The following is a 20,468-nucleotide window of genomic DNA, read 5'->3' on the forward strand; positions in this document are numbered from 1 at the left end:
TCGGGAGAGAAAAAGCGCCGAGGTTTGGACGAGGCCTGACCTCCATGATAGGTGGTCTCTGGGTACAGAGCAGTACTCTGATTACTTCCACTGCTGCTGCGCTGAAAGACGCAAACAAAGAGAAAGGTCAATGTTTGACTTATTTGAGCCTTTTCTAATCAAGAGCAACGTTCTGCAATGTTCTTAAAGCCTGGAGACAATGAGGCAAACATTTGCAGAAATCTCCTTTCACACCTTTCTACGTCACAGTCAACGAGTTTTTGTACCGTTTTACTTCAAATATTCACTTGTATGATGTTTTGCTCCAAACTAGAATGATTCCTTGTACAACGATAGTTTACAAAAGTGTTTCTGGACGTTTCTGGACTGGACATATTCGAAAATACATTTCTGCGAGAGAGAATTACTTTACCTTTTTTTCCAAACGTATTCAAATTTTTGAACTAATAGAACAGAAAACAACCTTATTTACACAGGAACTTGAGTCACAAGGTGCCCTACAGCACTACAAACAGAAAAAAACTACAGCAGAGATAAAATCATTAAAAATATAGACGCAGGAAGAACACACAGTGATACAAAAAAGTTAAATTGAAAACTTCAGGTCTAATAAAATAACTTATTTTTCCAGTTGATGCAAAAAATGAAAGAGAAATTTGTCCCATTTTAGTTCAAATATTCACTTGTATGATGTTTCCGTCCAAACTAGAATGATTCATGTACAACGATAGTTTACTTTTGTGTTTCTAGATGTTTCTGGACTGTGGCCCAAAAAAATTAACCCTAACCCCCTAACCCCCTAACCCTAACCCTAACCCTAACCCTAACCCCCTAACCCTAACCCTAACCCTAAAAAATTTTAGAATGAGGAAAAATTACTTGACTCTTTTTGTTTTAAACTTTATTCAAATGTGACATTTTTGGAAAGCCCAAGTTTGACTAAATCATGTTATTTCTCCACAGTTAATGCAGAAACAAAAAGAAAAAGAAGAAGTACTGGAGACGAACACGCAGAGCGTCTTACCTTTGAAGAAGTTCTTTTAGAAAGGAAACATTCAGACGTGAAGCTGGTCACACTGGAGACTTCCAGGCAGCGATCATGAATGTAATGAAGTTGAGGGACGAACTAGTTTGGCTCGGACACAAAGGTGAAATGAGAACATTCACCTAATCATCACGGCTCCAATAATATGATGGCTCTGAGTCACGAGGGCGACAATGTAAAGAAAAAAAGGAAAAGCTTGACTCTCATGGTAGCGTTTTATATAGTGGGTGTGTTTGTGATTTGCATGTTCTTGTGCTCCAGGGGAAGGCAAAGTTGCTGTCAAAGTTAAATCCTCAAACAAGAGGACATGTATTTCTGAAAGACTGAGCAAATAATAGTGTTTCAAGTCCGGATTTAAGAGAAGAGTGTGTCTCAGCAAGGGAAATACATATTCAAGTTCATTTTGAATCTTATTTCCAGACAGGAATCCTTTAATTCTTGCAATAATTCCCAGATGGTCGTCAGCAGATTTACTTATTGTCCTAATGTGGTGGTTGAATTTCAGGTCCAGAATTACAGGAAGCCTTTTAGCCTGATTTATTGTCCTGAGGGACATGGAGTCCAGACGACCATTGACCTTTAACCTTTCCTCTTTCAGACCAGAAAAAAATAAACAAAGAAAAAGAAATTATGATTTTGATTTTTCTGGGTTGAATGTAAAAAGTTATATCACGTCCCTTCGTTAAATTTCATCCAGACATTTACTCTGCAGGTATGAGGGGCTGTGGGCGTTCACTGACACTGAGCGGTGTGTCGTCTGTGTGTCGTCTGTGTGTCGTCTGTGTGTCGTCTGTGTGTCGTCTGTGTGTCGTCTGTATACGTATGATAGGAGACGTTGTCCTGTACATTTGTTTCACATAAATTTGTTTCCAGCTGCTCTTTATCAGGAGGGCAACAGTAACAGTCCATCCTATCTCCTAACAGTCCTTCCTGTCTCCTAATAGTCCCTCCTACCTCCTAACAGTCCTTCATGTCTACTAATAGTCCCTCCTACCTCCTAACAGTCCTTCCTGTCTCCTAATAGTCCCTCCTATCTCCTAACAGTCCTTCATGTCTCCTAATAGTCCCTCCTATCTCCTAACAGTCCCTCCTATCTCCTAACAGTCCCTCCTACCTCCTAACAGTCCTTCATGTCTCTTAATAGTCCCTCCTATCTCCTATCGGTCCCTCCTATCTCCTAACAGTCCTTCCTGTCTCCTAATAGTCCCTCCTGTCTCCTAAGAGTCCCTCCTACCTCCCAACAGTCCCTCCTATCTCCTAACAGTCCTTTCTGTCTCCTAATAGTCCCTGCTTTTTCACCTTTCCTTAACTCCTTTAGGAAGCTTCCTAACACCTTTCCTTAACTTCACATGTGACATCATCCAGAGGGTTAAGGAAATGTGGATAAGAAGGGAGATAGGAGGGACTATTAGGAGATAGGAGGGACTGTTAGGGGATAGGGGGGACTGTTAGGAGATAGGAGGGACTGTTAGGAGGTAGGAGGGACTGTTAGGAGATAGGAGGGACTGTTAGGAGACAGGAAGGACTGTTAGGAGATAGGAGGGACTGTTAGGAGGTAGGAGGGACTGTTAGGAGATAGGAGGGACTGTTAGGAGGTAGGAGGGACTGTTAGGAGGTAGGAGGGACTGTTAGGAGACAGGAGGGACTGTTAGGAGGTAGGAGGGACTGTTAGGACAGACTTATCTCCGGGTCAATCCTCCTGTATGTGCAGAGAGGTCATAAACATCACGACGGCGCCGCCTCACCTCTCTGCCACACAATCTTTACCTGCTCTGGGGCTGAGGCAGTTTGTGTTTATCCAGCCTGAGGGTGTTTGTGGAACTTCATTATCTGTTAAATAATTATTTGCGTTACATATTTGATTAGTGGAAACACGACAAGGCCTGCTGGTCAAGGTCCCTCCTCGTGGTTGGATTGGAAAACCTTCTAAGTAAAGATGTTAAGTTCCCTATGCTGACATTTCAACTGGTTTGCAATATCAGAAACAAAACTGTCCGTCACTTCCTGGACAGGAGACGATCGTTGACAACACTGACGTGGGAATGAGAGTCTCGGGGATGCGTTATCTGCTCGTCCTGGCGGATGCATACACCGGGTGGCCAGAGGCCTATCCCTGCACAAACCAGGATTCTAAGTCAGTTATAAAAGCTCCAGTGAACCACTACATACCAACTCATGGGTTCCCGAGGGGGATCAGGTCCGATAATGGGACACATTTTAAGAACAAAGACCTCCAAAGAGTTGAGGCCATGCTTGGATTGAGACACGAGTTCGGTGCCGTCTACCACCCACTATCCCAAAGGTAAGGTGGAAAGAATGAACCGGACTCTGAAGACCAGAAAAGGGGGAAGGTTTGTAAAGACCCTGGGGTTGTCATGGTTGGATGCTTTATCTTTGGCAGTAATGTCTGTCCGCTCCTCAGTGAATTCTCAAACAGGATTCACGCCGTACGAGTTGGAGACAGGCAGGCCCTTCCCAGGTTCGCCCGACAGACATCCCAGTCGCCGCCCACGACCGAGCTGCCGACTCCTGATCCAAGGGAGACCAAACATGTACTTTTGAAAGTCTTAAAGCGGAAGTGGTCAGAACCAAGTTGGACCGGCCCTTTCAAGGTCATCGGAAGACCATCACACCAAGTCCGTCTGGCCGGAAACGGGGGACACCTGGTCCCACCAACATGGCTACAGAGTCCTTGGCTGAGGCACTCCATCAACCTCCAAAGGAACCAGCTCGTAAAGGGGCAGAATAACCCCTGAGCAGTTCCTGACGGCCAGGCGGTCTACCCTGTGCCGTCGAAGAAGACGACATCTGACCCCGTGGGAAAAGGTGCAAGACCTCCCCTCCACCTCATCAGCAACCCATCCATCGGATCAAGAAGAGAGCGAGGTGAAAGCGCTCCTCTCCAACAAGTGGTGTTCCAAACCACCTCTGCAAGCTCTCTTTACTACACAACACAGATTAATATGTAGCTCATGCATGACTCATTAACTGGTCAAATACAAAGCAAAGTGTGATATTGTATTTTATTGATCCAGGATTTTTAAACGCACCCGAAGAATGTATTAGTCTGATAAGAGTTGTGTGCGAAGCACATCTTAGGTTGGAGAGATATGCTGAAGCAGGGCAGAAATTCCAACACTACCGACTCAGGGAACACTGGAAACTACCGACTCGGGGAACACTGGAAACTACCGACTCGGGGAACACTGGACACTACCGACTCGGGGAACACTGGACACTACCAACTCGGGGAACACTGGAAACTACCGACTCGGGGAACACTGGAAACTACCGACTCGGGGAACACTGGAAACTACCGACTCGGGGAACACTGGAAACTACCGACTCGGGGAACACTGGAAACTACCGACTTGGGGAACACTGGAAACTACCGACTCGGGGAACACTGGAAACTACCGACTCGGGGAACACTGGAAACTACCGACTCGGGGAACACTGGAAACTACCGACTCGGGGAACACTGGAAACTACCGACTCCGGGAACACTGGAAACTACCGACTCGGGGAACACTGGAAACTACCGACTCGGGGAACACTGGAAACTACCGACTCCGGGAACACTGGAAACTACCGACTCGGGGAACACTGGAAACTACCGACTCGGGGAACACTGGAAACTACTGACTTGGGGAACACTGGAAACTACCGACTCGGGGAACACTGGAAACTACCGACTCGGGGAACACTGGAAACTACCGACTTGGGGAACACTGGAAACTACCGACTCGGGGAACAGTGGAAACTACCGACTTGGGGAACACTGGAAACTACCGACTCGGGGAACACTGGAAACTACTGACTTGGGGAACACTGGAAACTACCGACTCGGGGAACACTGGAAACTACCGACTCGGGGAACACTGGAAACTACCGACTTGGGGAACACTGGAAACTACCGACTCGGGGAACAGTGGAAACTACCGACTTGGGGAACACTGGAAACTACCGACTCGGGGAACACTGGAAACTACCGACTTGGGGAACACTGGAAACTACCGACTCGGGGAACACTGGAAACTACCGACTTGGGGAACACTGGAAACTACCGACTCGGGGAACAGTGGAAACTACCGACTTGGGGAACACTGGAAACTACCGACTCGGGGAACACTGGAAACCACCGACTCGGGGAACACTGGAAACTACCGACTCGGGGAACACTGGAAACTACCGACTTGGGGAACACTGGAAACTACCGACTCGGAGAAGCACTATAAACTATGGACTTGGAACATTCCATAATTGTATAAATGTCAGAAGATCAGATGAAGTCTTGTCAGCAGGAGTTATTGAATTCATTGTATATAAACATCCGCTGTTGCAGCAGTTTATAATTAACAGATGGTCCATGTAAACTGGTCACAGACATTCCCAGCCTTCTACTGCCACCTGCTGTCTGCAGGCTGCTACTGCACAATACTTTTTATTCTCTATGCTGATTGTATTTCAAATGATATGATTAGAAAACCGAATATCATGAAGGTTTCACTATATTTTACCTGAACAAACATTATGTCTCATGTTTACGTTTTTTTTTTCAAAATGACTTTTATCTCTAAAATATCTTGAGATTGTAAAAGAGGGGAAAATTCTTATTATAATTTCATCCTTCCTGTGCTTCTGTAAAGATTTGCTGGTGGATTCTCCTCCTCTTGCTCCTTAAATGCAAGAAATCTGTTGAATATATAAAACCTTTACTATAAAAAAAATTAACTGGTTAAAAAGTATTATTTATATTTGTTTGTGCGCCTTAACATGAGTAAAAGACTGAGTTTCCAAAGAGGAAAGGTAAAAGGTCAATGGTCGTCTGGACTCCATGTCCCTCAGGACAATATATCAGGCTAAAAGGCTTCCTGTAATTCTGGACCTGAAATTCAACCACCACATTAGGACAATAACTAAATCTGTGTTATGGCTTGAAGTTAGAACCCCAAAGCAGAGCCCAGAGACTGATCAAACAGAGTTCAAAAATGTATTTTCCAAGCGGCAGGCAGGACAGGCAGTGGAGACAGGGGGGGGGGGGGGCAGGCTGGCAACGACACTCCAGGAGAGGCACAAAAAACCTGAGTACAGGAACAAGTATTAATATCCAAAAAGTGGCAGAGAACTATACTAGAATCCGGACAGGGCACTACCAAGTAGACGGAATAATCTGACAGAGGTGTGGAGTGAGAACCAGGGTTCTGAAGACTGGAATTAGTGTGGAGTAGATTCAGGTGTGCCTCACTCTCTTGGAGGAGCTGGCCACGCCCCCTGGCACACACACCCTGCACACAAACAGGAAAAGGGAGGGGGAACAGACAACAACTAAAACAGATCCCTAACATGTACATATATGTACACATATGTACATATATGCCCATATATGGGCACGTTTTACATGTGGGGTGTAAAACGTTTTGTTCTAATAAGAGTTTTTGTGAAGAAAACACAGAAAACTTGTTTCTGTTTTCAATTCCTTTTCTAGGTGGGAAGAATTGTACTCTGATCACAAATCAATATATAATATTTCATCGGTGTCTGAATATAAGAGGATGACTGAAACAGGTTGACCTCGTGTGAAATGAACAAGTAAATGAACACTTTAACAGTTTCTGATCTGCATTTCCCCTCTGATTCTTCGGGTCTTGGTGTTTTTCCCTTTGGTTCATGTTGTCTGGGGGTTTTTTGTTTTTCTTCAGACCAAAAAAAAAAACGTGTCCAATATAGTATTCGGTAAAAACTCAAACTCTACCATGAGAATGCTGCTGGACAGATCATGGCTGAAAGTAGAAGTGAAGTGCTTTACTCCCAAACTCTGGATGTTCCAGGTTCAGGATAAGGTCCATCCCGTCATCTTCCCGCACTTCGAGCGCCAGAGGAATCACAGCTTCTGCTCCTTCCGACGTCTTTCGCCCGAAGAGGCGGCCGAGGAAGACCTCATCCTGAAGTCCATGGCTTGGCCCGAGACTCCGCCCCTGCGGCCTCCTCGTACGATCGACGACAGCAGCGATCCGGCCCACAGCAGCTTCGTCATCCTGCCGAGGGCGGGGGGAGGACAGTGGCTCGTCGGCGATCGCCTGGAGGTCGTGATCAACATGTTCGACTTCCACGGTCGTCCCAAGAAGTACGGCGGAGACGTCTTGTTCGCCCGACTGCACAACCGCGCTCTCGACGCCGGCGTGGCGGGGGAAGTGTTGGATCACCTCGACGGAACCTACTCTGTTGTTTTCCCTCTGCCCTGGGAAGGATCTGCACAGGTGGAGGTGCGTCTGTTAACGTCTTAAATCCGTCCGGGGTCTGGGAGCGAAAGGTTCCACGCATCACGACGGCCCGGTTTGCGTCCTCCGTGTCCACCAGGTGACGCTGGTCCACCCCAGCGAGGCGGTCGCCGTGCTGCGCCGGCTGAACCGGGAGCAGCCCGACAGGATTAGCTTCATGGGCCTCTTCCGGTCGCGGTCGCTCATTGAGACCCCCCTGTGCAGCGTCTGCCTGCGTCCCACCCGGCGGCCGCTGTGCGACTTCACCGACGTCCGGACGGGGGAACCGTGGTTCTGCTACAAGCCGCGGAATCTGAGCTGCGACGCCAGGATCAAGCACGCCAGGGGGAAGTTCACCGAAGCCCTCAGGGCCCGCGAGGAAAAGCTCTTTCAACGGTGAATATTCAGTAATCACACTTTACGCCAGCGAAATGTTGCCTGTGAACTGTGGAGTTTACATTTGAAATGATTTGAGTTGTAGAACAGATGACTGCTACCCAGTAATGAGGAAACAGGCCTCAGGTTTCACTCAAGTCTGTTCACACAGTTAAAAAACAGTCTGATCACGGCCCTTCTGAAGACACCAGCATGACGGGAAACATGTTGGCGGGAGACACTCAAACAATCTTTGCATATATATATATATTATATATATATTTTTTTTTGGTTTGTTTTTTTTTGTTTTGTTTTGTTTTATTTTGTTTTATTTACTTTTTTTTTAATTTGGTGACTTTTTTATATTTCATTATTTTTATTTTAAATAACAAGATATCAATAATAATAATAATAATAATATAATATAATTGTCATTATTATTATTATTATTATTATTATTATTATTATTATTATTATTATTATTATTATGTTGCAACTCCCAATGTTCTGATTTTAAACACATTCACCTGTTTCCCAAATGTCATTAAAACTGATGTGAGACACTCATGACTTGTTCTCTTCAGAGGCGTTAACCTCAAAGTCTTCATTCAAGCCTCGGGACCTCCTGGAGTCACCGTGTTGTCGAGAAAGACAGGTGGGTCCTAACTTAAACTACCGAGACTAGAACCTAAAGAAAGTAGCCACGAGTGTTTGTGTTGACAGAGCTGTTAGAAATCAGAATAGAAAGACCTCCAGGTCTGCTGTCTTCAGCAGGAACGGGTGTCCGACTGCCACGAGCAGGTCGATCCACGGCGAAGAGCGGCAGAGTCGTGTCTGGAGCTTCGGGTTTTTACCACCAGGGTGTTTGGCGGTCGCTGGGTGAGACGCCAGTTCGCCACTTCAACACGACGTCGGCCGTCGCTCAGTGTCTGAGGAACAAGGTGGTGCACATGTACGGCGACTCCACCATCAGGCAGTGGTTTGAACACCTCATCAACGTATTGCCAGGTATCGTCCTCGAAAGAATTTCAATCGTTTGGGTTTTTTTTTTTTTTTTTTCTTTCAATTTTTGAATTAGCCTTAAGCCGCCCAACGTCTCGTCGCAGACCTTCGGGAGTTCGACCTGCACAACACCTTGTACTCCGGCCCCCGCTTGGCCCTGGACCCCGTGAATGGCATCATGGTGACGTACCGCTGCCACGGTCCGCCCATCCGCTTCACCGTCCCGACCAGCGAGCTGCGCTACATCGCCAACGAACTGGACGGCGTCGCCGGGGGCGCCAACACGGTGGTGGTCTTCGGCATCTGGGCTCACTTGGAGACGTTCCCCGTCCAGATCTACATCCGGCGGCTGATGAGCATCCGCGGGGCGGTGGTGCGCCTGCTGGCCCGGGCCCCGGACACCGTCGTCGTCGTCAGGAACGCCAACCCCAAGAACTTAACGCTCTTCGACTCCCAGACCAACAGCGACTGGTACTCGGCGCGGAACAACAAGGCCCTGGCGGCCATTTTTAAAGGACTGAACGTTCATCTGGTGGACGCCTGGGAGATGACCCTGGCCCACAAGCTGCCCCACCTCCTCCACCCAGAACCTCCCATCATCCACAACATGATGAATGTCATTTTGACCTCTGTCTGCTCTCGAATGAGATAAAGACGTTTGATGTCCTGCTGCTTCTGGGGCCTGCGCAGCCTCTTTGTGTGTGTTTCGCCTCGGAGGCTTGACTCGGAGTGAGAAAGAACATCCCGGCACACGGCGCGTTTGCCGCCCTGCACAACTTCTACGGCACGTCGACGTGCTTCCGCCCATCTCAGATTGCGTGATACTATGCCGACGACACACCGGCCTACGGCATTCTTTCAACGGTCCAGTGCAAACACTTCATTACTCACGCCGGAACACTAAACTAAACACGAGAGGAGGAGGAGGAGAAGGAGGAGGAGGAGGGGGAGGAGGAGGGGGGGGGGAGGGGGAGGAGGAGGAAGAGGACGGGGGAGGAGGGGGAGGAGGATGGGGAGGAGGAGGGGGGGGGAGGGGGAGGAGGAGGAAGAGGACGGGGGAGGAGGGGGAGGAGGAGGGGGAGGAGGAGGAGGAGGAGGAGGAGGAGGGGAATCCCGGAGGCAGAGGCTATTCGGCGCGGCCCGTAGTATCCTATATAAAATCTGATTTCTAGAAAAGAAATTTCAATTTCATCATCTCCAGTGTCGGACATGGCGACCATAGTTGTAGTTTATTTATTTATGTATTAATTTTGCTCAACTTGTAAAATAAGAATTTTTTTTCTTTTAAATAGTCTTTGGATTTCAATATAGTTGCGTCAACATTAATTCGGTGGTTTTTCGTGACTAACATGCACTGCCTCCCCTCACGGCTCGAGCTTGCGGGTTGTGAACTTTACTTTAGTTACGAAAAACGGACATTATTATTTGCCTACAATCAAAGTGTGGATGTTAAATGTTACAGGGTGGCACATTTTTCTCCTGAACCTTCACCAAACATTCTGAAAGAACTGGAAATAAGTCAAAGGAAAATAAGAATTAAAAAAATAGATCTATACACATTATATCAATTCTAGCCTGCCTCTAGAATAATAAATAAAAAAAACATACAGACAAATATGGTAACGGTGCACCTGTACACTCCTGTGTGGACGATGTCATCTGATGCTACTTCCATAACAAGTAGTACAAGAACATGTCATTCTCTTTTCAAGGATAATGAAAGGATGGTTTAATTAAACAGTTTAAACTGATTATTTAAGTCACGGTATTAAGAATAAATAAAGTCCTATTTCATGTCCGACCAAATACTCCAACGCCTATAATTGTATCATTAATCTATGATTGACCCACATACTTCATTCCTTTTAACAAAAAAGATTTTAAATGGTTGTTTTCAGGCGACACTGTCACTGTACTTTCCCCATGACAGTTTACTTCACAGTGACTATTTTGCTGATGACACTGTTTTGTAGTGTGGAGATATTTTGTATTTTCAAACACTCGATTTTCATGTTGGATTGTTTTTCATTCATATCAGGAGGCGGGGGGAAAAAAGGAAAATTATTTCGTCGGTCGGTGGTAAAACATTTTAATGCATTTTGCCAGAGTAAATAAGTGAAATAAGTATAGTTTTTTACATATATATCAATGCTACGTGTACTTGTGGATGTCAGCGATTATGTGTGTGTCCCTCAAGAGGTCAGATTAGATTTCCCTTTTGTTTGTCGTGTTTACCTTTTATTTCTATTTAATCTCATGTTATTGTGAATAATAAATATAAATCTGCCTCCTCCCAAAAGTTTTAAACGATCCTTTTTCTTAAAAATCTAGAGTCTACAATATCCGATTCAATTTCTATTTTTATTTGTCAGAAAACACATTTACACACAACAAATAATCTCGAGATCAAGATCTAGATCCTCTTCTTCTCAAATGAGACACTCAGACCAGTGTACTATAAATATATATATCGCTTCATTCCACTAATCCAGCTCAACCTGTTGCTTCCCTTTAGAAAACGTATTTGTTTGTTCAGATGTGACGTGACTGATATTATAAATCTTCAGCATCGCTGCTTTTCATGTCATCAGAGGAAAGTCAGGCTCGGGGATCATTTCTCTCTTTCTATGAAGACCAGTCATTGTTTGGATTCTTTAGATTTTGTCTTCTTCCAATGAGTCTCTACTAAGGTAAGACACTTGTTACTTAGAAATATGTACATATATTTTTTTTTTTTTACATAAAATATGTAAAAATAAAAAGAAAAGAAAAGTAAGTAATTGTGTGTTTCGTCTGGTTTGTACTGTGCAGATGAAAATGAGCAGCAGTTGGAAAAAAAAGTCTCTTTGACGTTTGTCAGGAAAGTTTTCATAAAAGTCGAACCGACTCAGGCTGTTGTTTTTATTTTAACCTTTTTTTTTTTTCCTCCCCATACCTGAAGATAATAAAGCATTTATTACGAAAATAACACAACTTAAAGTGGGGATCCTGAAATGACCTTGTAATAAGAAGCATTCTTGATAAATATGCTTCAGATTCTGTAACAGTTGAATGAATGTACAATTTTATAAACACTTTAGAATATATAAATACTCTAACTACCATTGTTGATATTTGTTTTTTTAATTTTCTTACCAACACACACCATTGCTGGTGTGTGTTATTTATGTTATTGCTGTAGGATTTATTGAATATTGTGTATAGGTAACTGCCATCCAGTTTTAAATCCATACTTACAGAACAATGGAAAACATTCACTTGTAAATATTTATTTAAAATTAACTCAATAAGTTTTCTTCTTCCAGGCAAACTGGAGTTTTAGTTCTTTCCTTGTTTTTTTTTCCTTGTTTTGTTTTTGCCTGAAATAAATAAATAAAATAAAAATACATATAATGTAATAGAAAATAGTAAGAAAGAAAAGAATCCTATTTCTTTTTTATTTGTTGATCAGACTCTTTACGCGTGAAGGAGAATTTAAAGGTGATTCTGACAGCGTGAGAAGGACTGCAGGAATTTCCAGGAGCACTTTTTGAATCCCATCTGGATTGTTTGTTTCTCGCCCTACAGTCAAACAAGGCACTTTGAGACTGGTTCTGCAGGTTTATTACCACTTTTATAATGAAAGGAATCCTAATCTCGTGTTCTTATTTTATATATATATATATATTATATATTGAGGTAAATAAAGTTATAATAAATAGCTAAAATATTAGTGGGGAAGAGAGAGTAATAGTAATGACAATAAAACAGTTTATACTCAGTAGAAATTGCGGCTGGTGCCCCAACAATTGGCTAACATTAAACAAATATACAAGTTTAGGCACGACGGTTGTTTTTCCAGCAGCCAAGCTTGTTTAGAGTTCACGAACTGTGCTCGGTATTGAATTCCAGGTGTGAGAAGCTTATTGTGTCTGAAATAGGAGGACCGCGACTGTGTGCCTTCGAACAACGGCTTTATTCAACAGAAGTACTTTACCCAGCATTCCTCAGGAGCGCAGGCTTTTTACAAACAGCAATGACAGGCATACGTCACACTGTCATGACACACACACATAAACACAGGTCACTGTGATATGTAACATTTACTCCCCCCCATTGAAACATCAGAACAATGGTCGCAAACCAAGACCCCAAATGTAGAAAATAACATTCAGGCCCGAACGGCCAGCCTAACTAAGTAAACTGCCGATTTACTGGTATAGCCCTGTGGGTAATTCTGCCACATGACAGGCTATACACTGTGATAATGTCTCAAAAGTCAGTAATATAGTCATTGAGGTACGAGGGCCTCTGGCGGGCCCGAAGTGGGCGGGGCCTGTTCTGCAGGGGTTCAGCCTGCACATGTGGTTGAGGGGGTTGTCTCGCCGGAGTCTCCACCCGTATGTCTGGAGGGTCCCAGACCCCATCGGTGTGATGATGATCAGCCGCAGCTTGCTGGGCCGACACAGAAGGTTGCCTCACCCGTCGGAGGCGACTGACGTGCCAGCGTCAACCATCGGTCACACGGAAGGCGGCCGGCCCCAGTTGTGCTGTGATCTGCGTTGGTGCCGACCAGAAAGAGAGCAGCTGGTGAGAACGAGTGGGACGCCGGACTCGGACCCAGTCCGATGCAGCGAGGGCAGGTGGTTCCACACGATGTTTCCTGTCGAACCGCTGCTTCATGCTACGTTGTTGTTGTGCCACTCGGTCGCCTGGTGAGGGCGCTGCTACTGGAGTGTCTCTCACCGGAGGGCGTAGGTGGTCCAAAGGGAGTTGTAGTTCCCGCCCAAGCATCAGTAGGGCTGGAGAGCTGCCGGTGGTAGTGTGGGGTGTGGCTCTGTAGTGCAGTAAGGTGCTCTGCAGTGATGTGGAGAATGACAGGCCGTCTGCCATGTGAGCTCTGAGCCGTCCTTCAGGGTCTGATTGAACCTTTCCACACCTCCGTTGGCCTGAGGCTGGTAGAGGGCAGTTTTGATGTGCTTTATCCCCCTCTCTTCTGCAAAAGCTGTAAAGTCGGCTGAGATGAACTGGGGCCCGTTATCTGTGGTAATGGCGTCAGGGACACCCCAGCGGGCGAACAAGGAGGAGAGAAAGTTAATGACCACTGCAGTGGTGACAGACCCGGCAGGAAGTACCTCTGGCCATTTGGAGTGAAGGTCGTAGGCCACCAGGAGGAAGCGCTGATGCTGTGGAGTGCCATGAAGTTCACCACATATGTCCACCTGTATGTGGGTCCATGGTGCCTGAGGCCATGGCACGGGCTGTAAGGGTGGAGGCGGGGGAGGGCCGGTTTTACCACTGGTGAGACACTGGTGCAGCGTTGTTTCACCTTTACAATGTCAAGATGGCCGTCATGGACCATGGCCAGGACTCATTCTCTCAGAGCGCTCGGGACCACCATGCACAGCCCTCTCGCCACGCAGACGTCGTTCCAGCAGGAGAGGCCGCTTCTGACCCGGTGAAAGGGTGCTAGATCCTCAGGAACCCTGGCAGGCCAGCCGTTACGGTTGAAAGTGCAGAGCTGGGTGAGAACAGGGTCTTGTGCAGAAGCTGCCTGAAGCTCTTCCAGGGAAACAGCTGCCTCGAGGGGTGCGTGCAGCAAGAGGATCAGTTCTGGTTCTGACGAGTCCTGGTTGGTGTCAGGTGCAGAGGTGGGTGTGGCTCTGGAGAGGAGGTCTGCTACAACATCCTCCCTGCCTGGGGTAAACTGTGTGGAGAAGTTGTATGCTTGTAGCCTCTCAGACCATCGATAGAGGCGCAGCGGTTTGTGGCCCGATCCGCTTGTGACCAGGAGGGCTGTGAGGGCCTGGTGATCGGTCCGTAAGGTGAAATGTCGCCCGTACAGGTACATGTGCCACCGCTCACATGCCCAGACGCAGGCCAGTGCCTCTCTTTCCCCTACAGAGTACTTCTGCTCAGTTGGAGTTAGCGCCCTTGAAGCGAACGCCACCGGACGCTCAGTCCCTTTGTGGATTTGAGACAGGACTGCGCCGACTGCAGTGTTGGAGGCATCGCAGGTCACCAATGTGGGGCTCTCGAGGTCAAAGTGAGCGAGTACAGGTGGGGAGGTGAGTTGGGATTTGAGCCGGCTGACTGCGGCGGAGCATGCAGGAGACCAGGCCCAGGGTGCATCCTGCTTCAGAAGGGCGCAGAGCGGTGCAGTGGTGTCAGAGTACTGGGGGAGGAAGCGCAAGTAATATGCAGTCATCCCTAGAAACGATGATAGCTGCGCCGGGCAGGAAGGTTCAGGCAGGCGCAGGATGGCGTCGACGTTCCAATGCAGCGGGCTCAGGCCTTCAGCGGTCAGGCGAAACCCCACAAACTTCTGAGGAGACGAGGACGAATGGAGGACGAAGCGTCTTCTGCTTCCTCAAACATGTTCCAGACGGGGTCACCGATGGCAGAACCACCTTCTGTGTCTTCTTCATCAATCACTGGGTTTGAAATGACCATGATGATGAAATCTGGTTCAATTCAGCCTCTTCGTGGTCAAAACTCTGATCCTCCATAATGTAAACACAACTTGGGCGTGTGCACAACTCGTGATGTCACTCTGTTATTGTCAGAAGCTCCGCCCAGCAGAGGAAATAGCGCCGTTTAGCGGCTATTTTCTCACAGATTGTCGTGTTTTAACATTTTACCTTCAGCCAGTTAGCAGGAAAATGTTCTAGAAGAGACACCAGAGAGTTCTGGAGGTGGGACCTTCATGTCACTGGGACTTTAAATGCTCATATTGGGTTTTTGTTGTTGTTGTGGTAAGCAGTTGAGCAGTTGAGCAGGTGAGCTAATGAGCGACATCCAGCTAACTCCACTGTGCTGTTTGTTTTGTTTTGTTTACCTTGCAGTACAGCCTCCAGGCCAACAGACAGACAGAGTTGGACCGCCCGCCAGGATGAAGGTCGCCAAGCAGAAATTGGGCTTCGTGTTCCTATTCCTTGCGACGATCTCCTTCGTCACCCGGCTGTATTATACCAAGAGCTATCCCAAGGTGAGAACTTGCTTTAATACGGAGCTGTGATGAAATAGATAGATAGATAGATAGATAGATAGATAGATAGATAGATAGATAGATAGATAGATAGATAGATAGATAGATAGATAGATAGATAGATAGATAGATAATTACTTTATTCATCCCCGAAGGGAAATTGTTTTGTTGCAGCAATCTGGTCCATAGGAATATTATAAAATACAATAGAATAGAATTGTATTTTATATAACACTTTTATTTAAGTCGGTTAAAAAAAAAAAGAAAGATTCACACAAGGCACCGCGTCCCACATGTCCAACCTGCCCGTCAAAGAGATTTGACGGGCGTTTCTGCCGTGACTGTGGAAACAGACTTTTTTTTATTTTTTTATTGTTGTCGTGAAAACGCAAAATCTTTCGTGTAAATAGAGCCTCAGTTCATTATGTTGTCCATTGATTTGCATTAAGTGCTACAAATATAGTCTAGAGTAAATAAATAAGATGCTCGGCCAGACTTTAAACGGCTACGTAAGGTTTATCAAAAGATGCTTTATGATTCTAATTCATTCCATGTACACAAAATACACCAAAGCCAATCATGATAGAATCACACTGATGGAAATATCCCTGTTGAATTGTAGAAGCACAACCCACTGACCAATCTGTGTTATTTAGTTTTTTGCTTTTCAGTTTGAGGATGACCTCGAGGCCGGCTCCGTTCAAGAAGGTTCCATTGACTTCCAGAGGAATCACAGCTTCTGCTCCTTCCGACGTCTTTCGCCCGAAGAGGCGGCCGAGGAAGACCTCATCCTGAAGTCCATCGCTTGGCCCGAGACTCCGCCCCTGCGGCCTCCTCGTACGATCGACGACAGCAGCGATCCGGCCCACAGCAGCTTCGTCATCCTGCCGAGGGCGGGGGGAGGACAGTGGCTCGTCGGCGATCGCCTGGAGGTCGTGATCAACATGTTCGACTTCCACGGTCGTCCCAAGAAGTACGGCGGAGACGTCGTGTTCGCCCGACTGCACAACCGCGCTCTTGACGCCGGCGTGGCGGGGGAAGTGTTGGATCACCTCGACGGAACCTACTCTGTTGTTTTCCCTCTGCCCTGGGAAGGATCTGCACAGGTGGAGGTGAGTGCCACTGGGGTGACGTCCGTGGCGTTCACCAACCGAGGCCAAGTTTTGTGGATAATTGATTTTTGCGGCGTGAAACGTTTCCAGTGTGGATGTTTGTTTTTTTTTGTGCAGTCTATAAGATGGGTCCTGCCTCTTCTCCACTCCGTCAGGTGACCCTACTTCATCCCAGCGAGGCGGTCGAGGCGCTCCGCAAGCTGACCACCGACAAGCCCGATATGATCAGCTACACCGGCGTGTACCAGTCGGGTTCGCACGTGGAAAAGACGACGTGCAACGTCTGCCTGCGTCAGTCCCAGCGTCCGCTCTGCGACTACACCGACGCCCGCACGGGGGAACCCTGGTTCTGCTACAAGCCGCCGACGCTGAGCTGCGACCACCGGATCATCCACATGTCAGGACCAGTCAGCGGGAGAGCGTTTCATAAAAACGACTTATTTAAAAAGTGCGTGTTCACTTTTTAAAAATTTTTCTCAGCACAGTCAGACGGTTGACTTTTTAGGAGAATTTTCTTCTGGTGACACATTTCTTTGGTGGGGCTCGTCATTATTACTCAGTTTCAGCCTGCGTTCACGTCATTTCAATATCGCATTTCAACAATTTTGCCTTTTTTTTTTTTTAGATTGAGAGAGCCCCCTAGTGGTGAAACGCTTCAGTTTTTTTAAACAGCCAGTGACTAGAGACACTTATTAAGACTCTTTTATTAACATACTTGTAAACAAATACAAGCAGAAGCTTCAATAGTCCCTTTTTAGAAAATGACTGTTTTCGGGCTGGTTTACTGGAAATGTCTGAGTTCGGGGGGGGAAAGAATATCAGGTATATTTTCAAACAACACATCAGTTCATCCTAAAAAACAACACATGGACACATTTCTGCTTGTTTGTGTTGACCTGCAGCTTTTCAGCCAAATTTCTCCTTTCACATGTTAAATTAGAAGAGACGTGACAGAGTTAATAATCCCAGCCCTGGCGCCCCCTATTGGCCAGCCGCCACTGAGGTTCTTTGATTTTCTTTTTGCTGCACACAGATGTTTTGTGTCACAGTATTTGATTCGGGAAAACTTCTTATTGAAACTGACATTTGTATGGGTCTGAATAAATAATTGGACTCGCATACATGTTTGAATTTCACCACAGGAAAAAGTTTAACCTGAACTCAAGCGACCAGGATTTGCGGCTACGTGTTTAGCGTTGAGACGATACCAAAGACTTGAATCACTTCCTGGTCTTCTCCACATTTGATTCCTACTGTATTTTAAATCCTGTTTACATGGAGAGAAAAAAATGCATTGTTTGCATTTCAGAACATTTTCGTGTGTAAAGTGTTGAAAACGATGTCCGTTTACACAGAAATGGCAGGAAAAGCTAAAAACGATGTTCCATGTTGGGTCAATCAGTGAATGCTGCTAATCGTTTTTGTAATGAAACTGCCTGTGCGCACAGTGCAGTTTAATAATCATTGACCATCGTCAAAAACAAGTTTTGTTCATGTTCACGTCATGTCAGAATCTTTATTTTGTGTTTCCTGCTGCAGAGATGTGAACCTGAAAGTCTTCATTGGCGCTTCAGGACCTATGGAAGTCACTGTGCTGCCAAGAAGTGAAGGTAAACCCAAACTTATGCTGCCACCGTCATGATATAATGATAAAACAATAAAAAGGAAGTGCTACTTTAAAAGGACAATAAATTGATTATATATTTACGTGTGAGCAAGGTTCAAAAAATCTGACACGCTAAACTGCATTGAAGGAGTCATATTATGCAAAATTATCTCTCTAATAATCGTCTCCACAGCTGGAACGACGCCCCAGAGGTGAAGAAAGTGTGTCCTCTCTCTCTCTCTCTCTTTTAAAAAGTGTGTTGCTCCAAGCAGCCAATCAGAAATCAAACCCTATATAGTGTCATCGGGGGTTCAGCCAATCTCAATCAAGGTGGGCTCCTCCCCCTTTGACTCCTCCCACAATCAGAACACTTCAAAACACTGTAAAAACTTGGATATTTAAGAGGAAACAAGCCGATATAAACACAACAGATTGAGATCTGCACAACTCGTGATGTCACACATAGGCTCCGCCCACGAAGGAGAAGGATTCCCCCGACTTCTTTGGCTGGAGATTCAAAATTCAAATAACTTTGTTATGCGACAACAGTGGTGGGGCAGAGTCGGAGGAACCTTACAAGTAGAACCCCAACTATCGTTTGTTGCAAAGTAGTGTTTTACATTTCACTGGGCCTTTAAATAAAGAATACAGAATGGGTTTTTTGTACATTTGTTGTTGTTGTTGTTGTTTTCAAGTGAACAAATAGACTTGGGTTTGGCTGCTTTAAACAGATCAACCAGAGGGGAAACAGAGCGATGCTGTGCCTGGAGCGGTAGGTTATTACCACAAAGGTGTTTGGCAGTCGCTCGTCGGCGCTCCGGTTCGCCAGTTCGACTCGTCGGCCATGACCAAGTGTCTGAGCAAGAAGGTGGTTCACATGTACGGCGACTCCACCATCCGGCAGTGGTTCGAGTACCTGAAGGGAGTCTTGCCAGGTATTCACCCCGCAGAAATGTCGCGTAGCGTTCAGATTTCCCCGTCACGACTCGTTCTGACTCGTCTCGTCCGGTGTCTCCGCCCAGGTCTCCGGGAGTTCAACCTGCACAACCCGCCCAAGTCCGGCCCGTTCTTGGTGCTGGACTACGACCACAACATCAAGGTGACGTACCGCTGCCACGGCCCGCCGATCCGCTTCAGCGTGTCTCCCAGCGAGATGCGCTACATTGCAAACGAGCTGGACGGGCTGCCCGGCGGACCCAACACCGTCGTCATCGTCGGCGTCTGGTCGCACTACGCCACCTTCCCCATCGAGGTCTACGCCCGGCGGCTGCTGAGCATCCGCAAGGCGGTGGTGCGCCTGCTGGCCAGGGCGCCGGACACCGTGGTCATCTTCAGGACGGCGAACCTCAAGAGCGTAGCGAAGCTGGAGGAGTTCGCGGCCAGCGACTGGTACTCGTTGCAGCGCAACAAGGTTCTCAGAGCCGTGTTCCGAGGAGTAGACGTCCGCCTGGTGGACGCCTGGGGAATGACAGTCTCCCACTGGCTGCCTCACGACATCCACCCCGACCGCTCCGTCATCAAGAACATGATTAATGTTATTTTGTCCTACATTTGCTAGTTGTGTTGTGTCGTAAATAGCATTTTATATTATGCTTCAGATGGGGATTTTTGTTTTATAAATAAATATATACGTTTGAAATGAAAGAGCTTGATTGGCATTGTTTGTTTCTGACTGTCCTTTAGCAAACATCCTGTGAGGATCCACACCTCGCTCCAGCACCGGATCCGCCCTCACTGACACGCCTGCAGCTAATCAAGTAATTGATTTCTCCCACATCTTAAGCCCTGCAGTGAGGAGGTCCGGTGCCAGAAGATCGTGTCTCTTGTATGAGTAACATGTGTGAAGGTATTCCACGGCTCGCTCGGCCAGCCTCCTCGCCGTGCAGCTCTCCCTGCTGCGCTCCTCCTCGTGGTGCAGCGCCTCCCTGCTGCCGTCCTTCCGCCTGCGTACTCTGCATCCCGGAGCCTCCGCTTCCTCGTCTCCCAGGTCCTGGTTCACAATAAAACCCACTGACAATTGCACCTGTTCCGGCTCCTGGTCTGCTTCTGGGTTCAGAACACAGCACGCCGGCTCTCAGCCGTAACAGAATCTTCTGTCCAC

At 46.7% G+C, this 20,468-nt stretch overlaps 1 protein-coding gene across 1 annotated transcript; it reads left to right on the forward strand.

Annotated features, from left to right (window-relative positions):
• Nucleotides 1-6,801: 6,801 nt before the first annotated feature.
• On the forward strand, nucleotides 6,802-19,925 carry LOC308146626 (uncharacterized protein; the record flags this gene model as incomplete). Its single annotated transcript, XM_080518529.1, has 14 exons — nucleotides 6,802-7,311; nucleotides 7,406-7,701; nucleotides 8,265-8,335; nucleotides 8,482-8,688; nucleotides 8,787-9,298; nucleotides 13,009-13,304; nucleotides 14,507-14,579; nucleotides 14,645-14,729; nucleotides 15,507-15,649; nucleotides 16,321-16,761; nucleotides 16,917-17,158; nucleotides 18,301-18,371; nucleotides 19,099-19,302; nucleotides 19,390-19,925. 14 exons carry the CDS (start codon nucleotides 6,802-6,804, stop codon nucleotides 19,923-19,925), a joined length of 3,687 nt encoding a protein of 1,228 aa, XP_080374655.1.
• Between the last annotated feature and the right edge of the window lie 543 nt (nucleotides 19,926-20,468).

This window comes from Blennius ocellaris, assembly GCF_963422515.1.
Source record: "Blennius ocellaris genome assembly, chromosome: 22".
Classification (NCBI taxonomy): Eukaryota; Metazoa; Chordata; class Actinopteri; order Blenniiformes; family Blenniidae; genus Blennius; species Blennius ocellaris.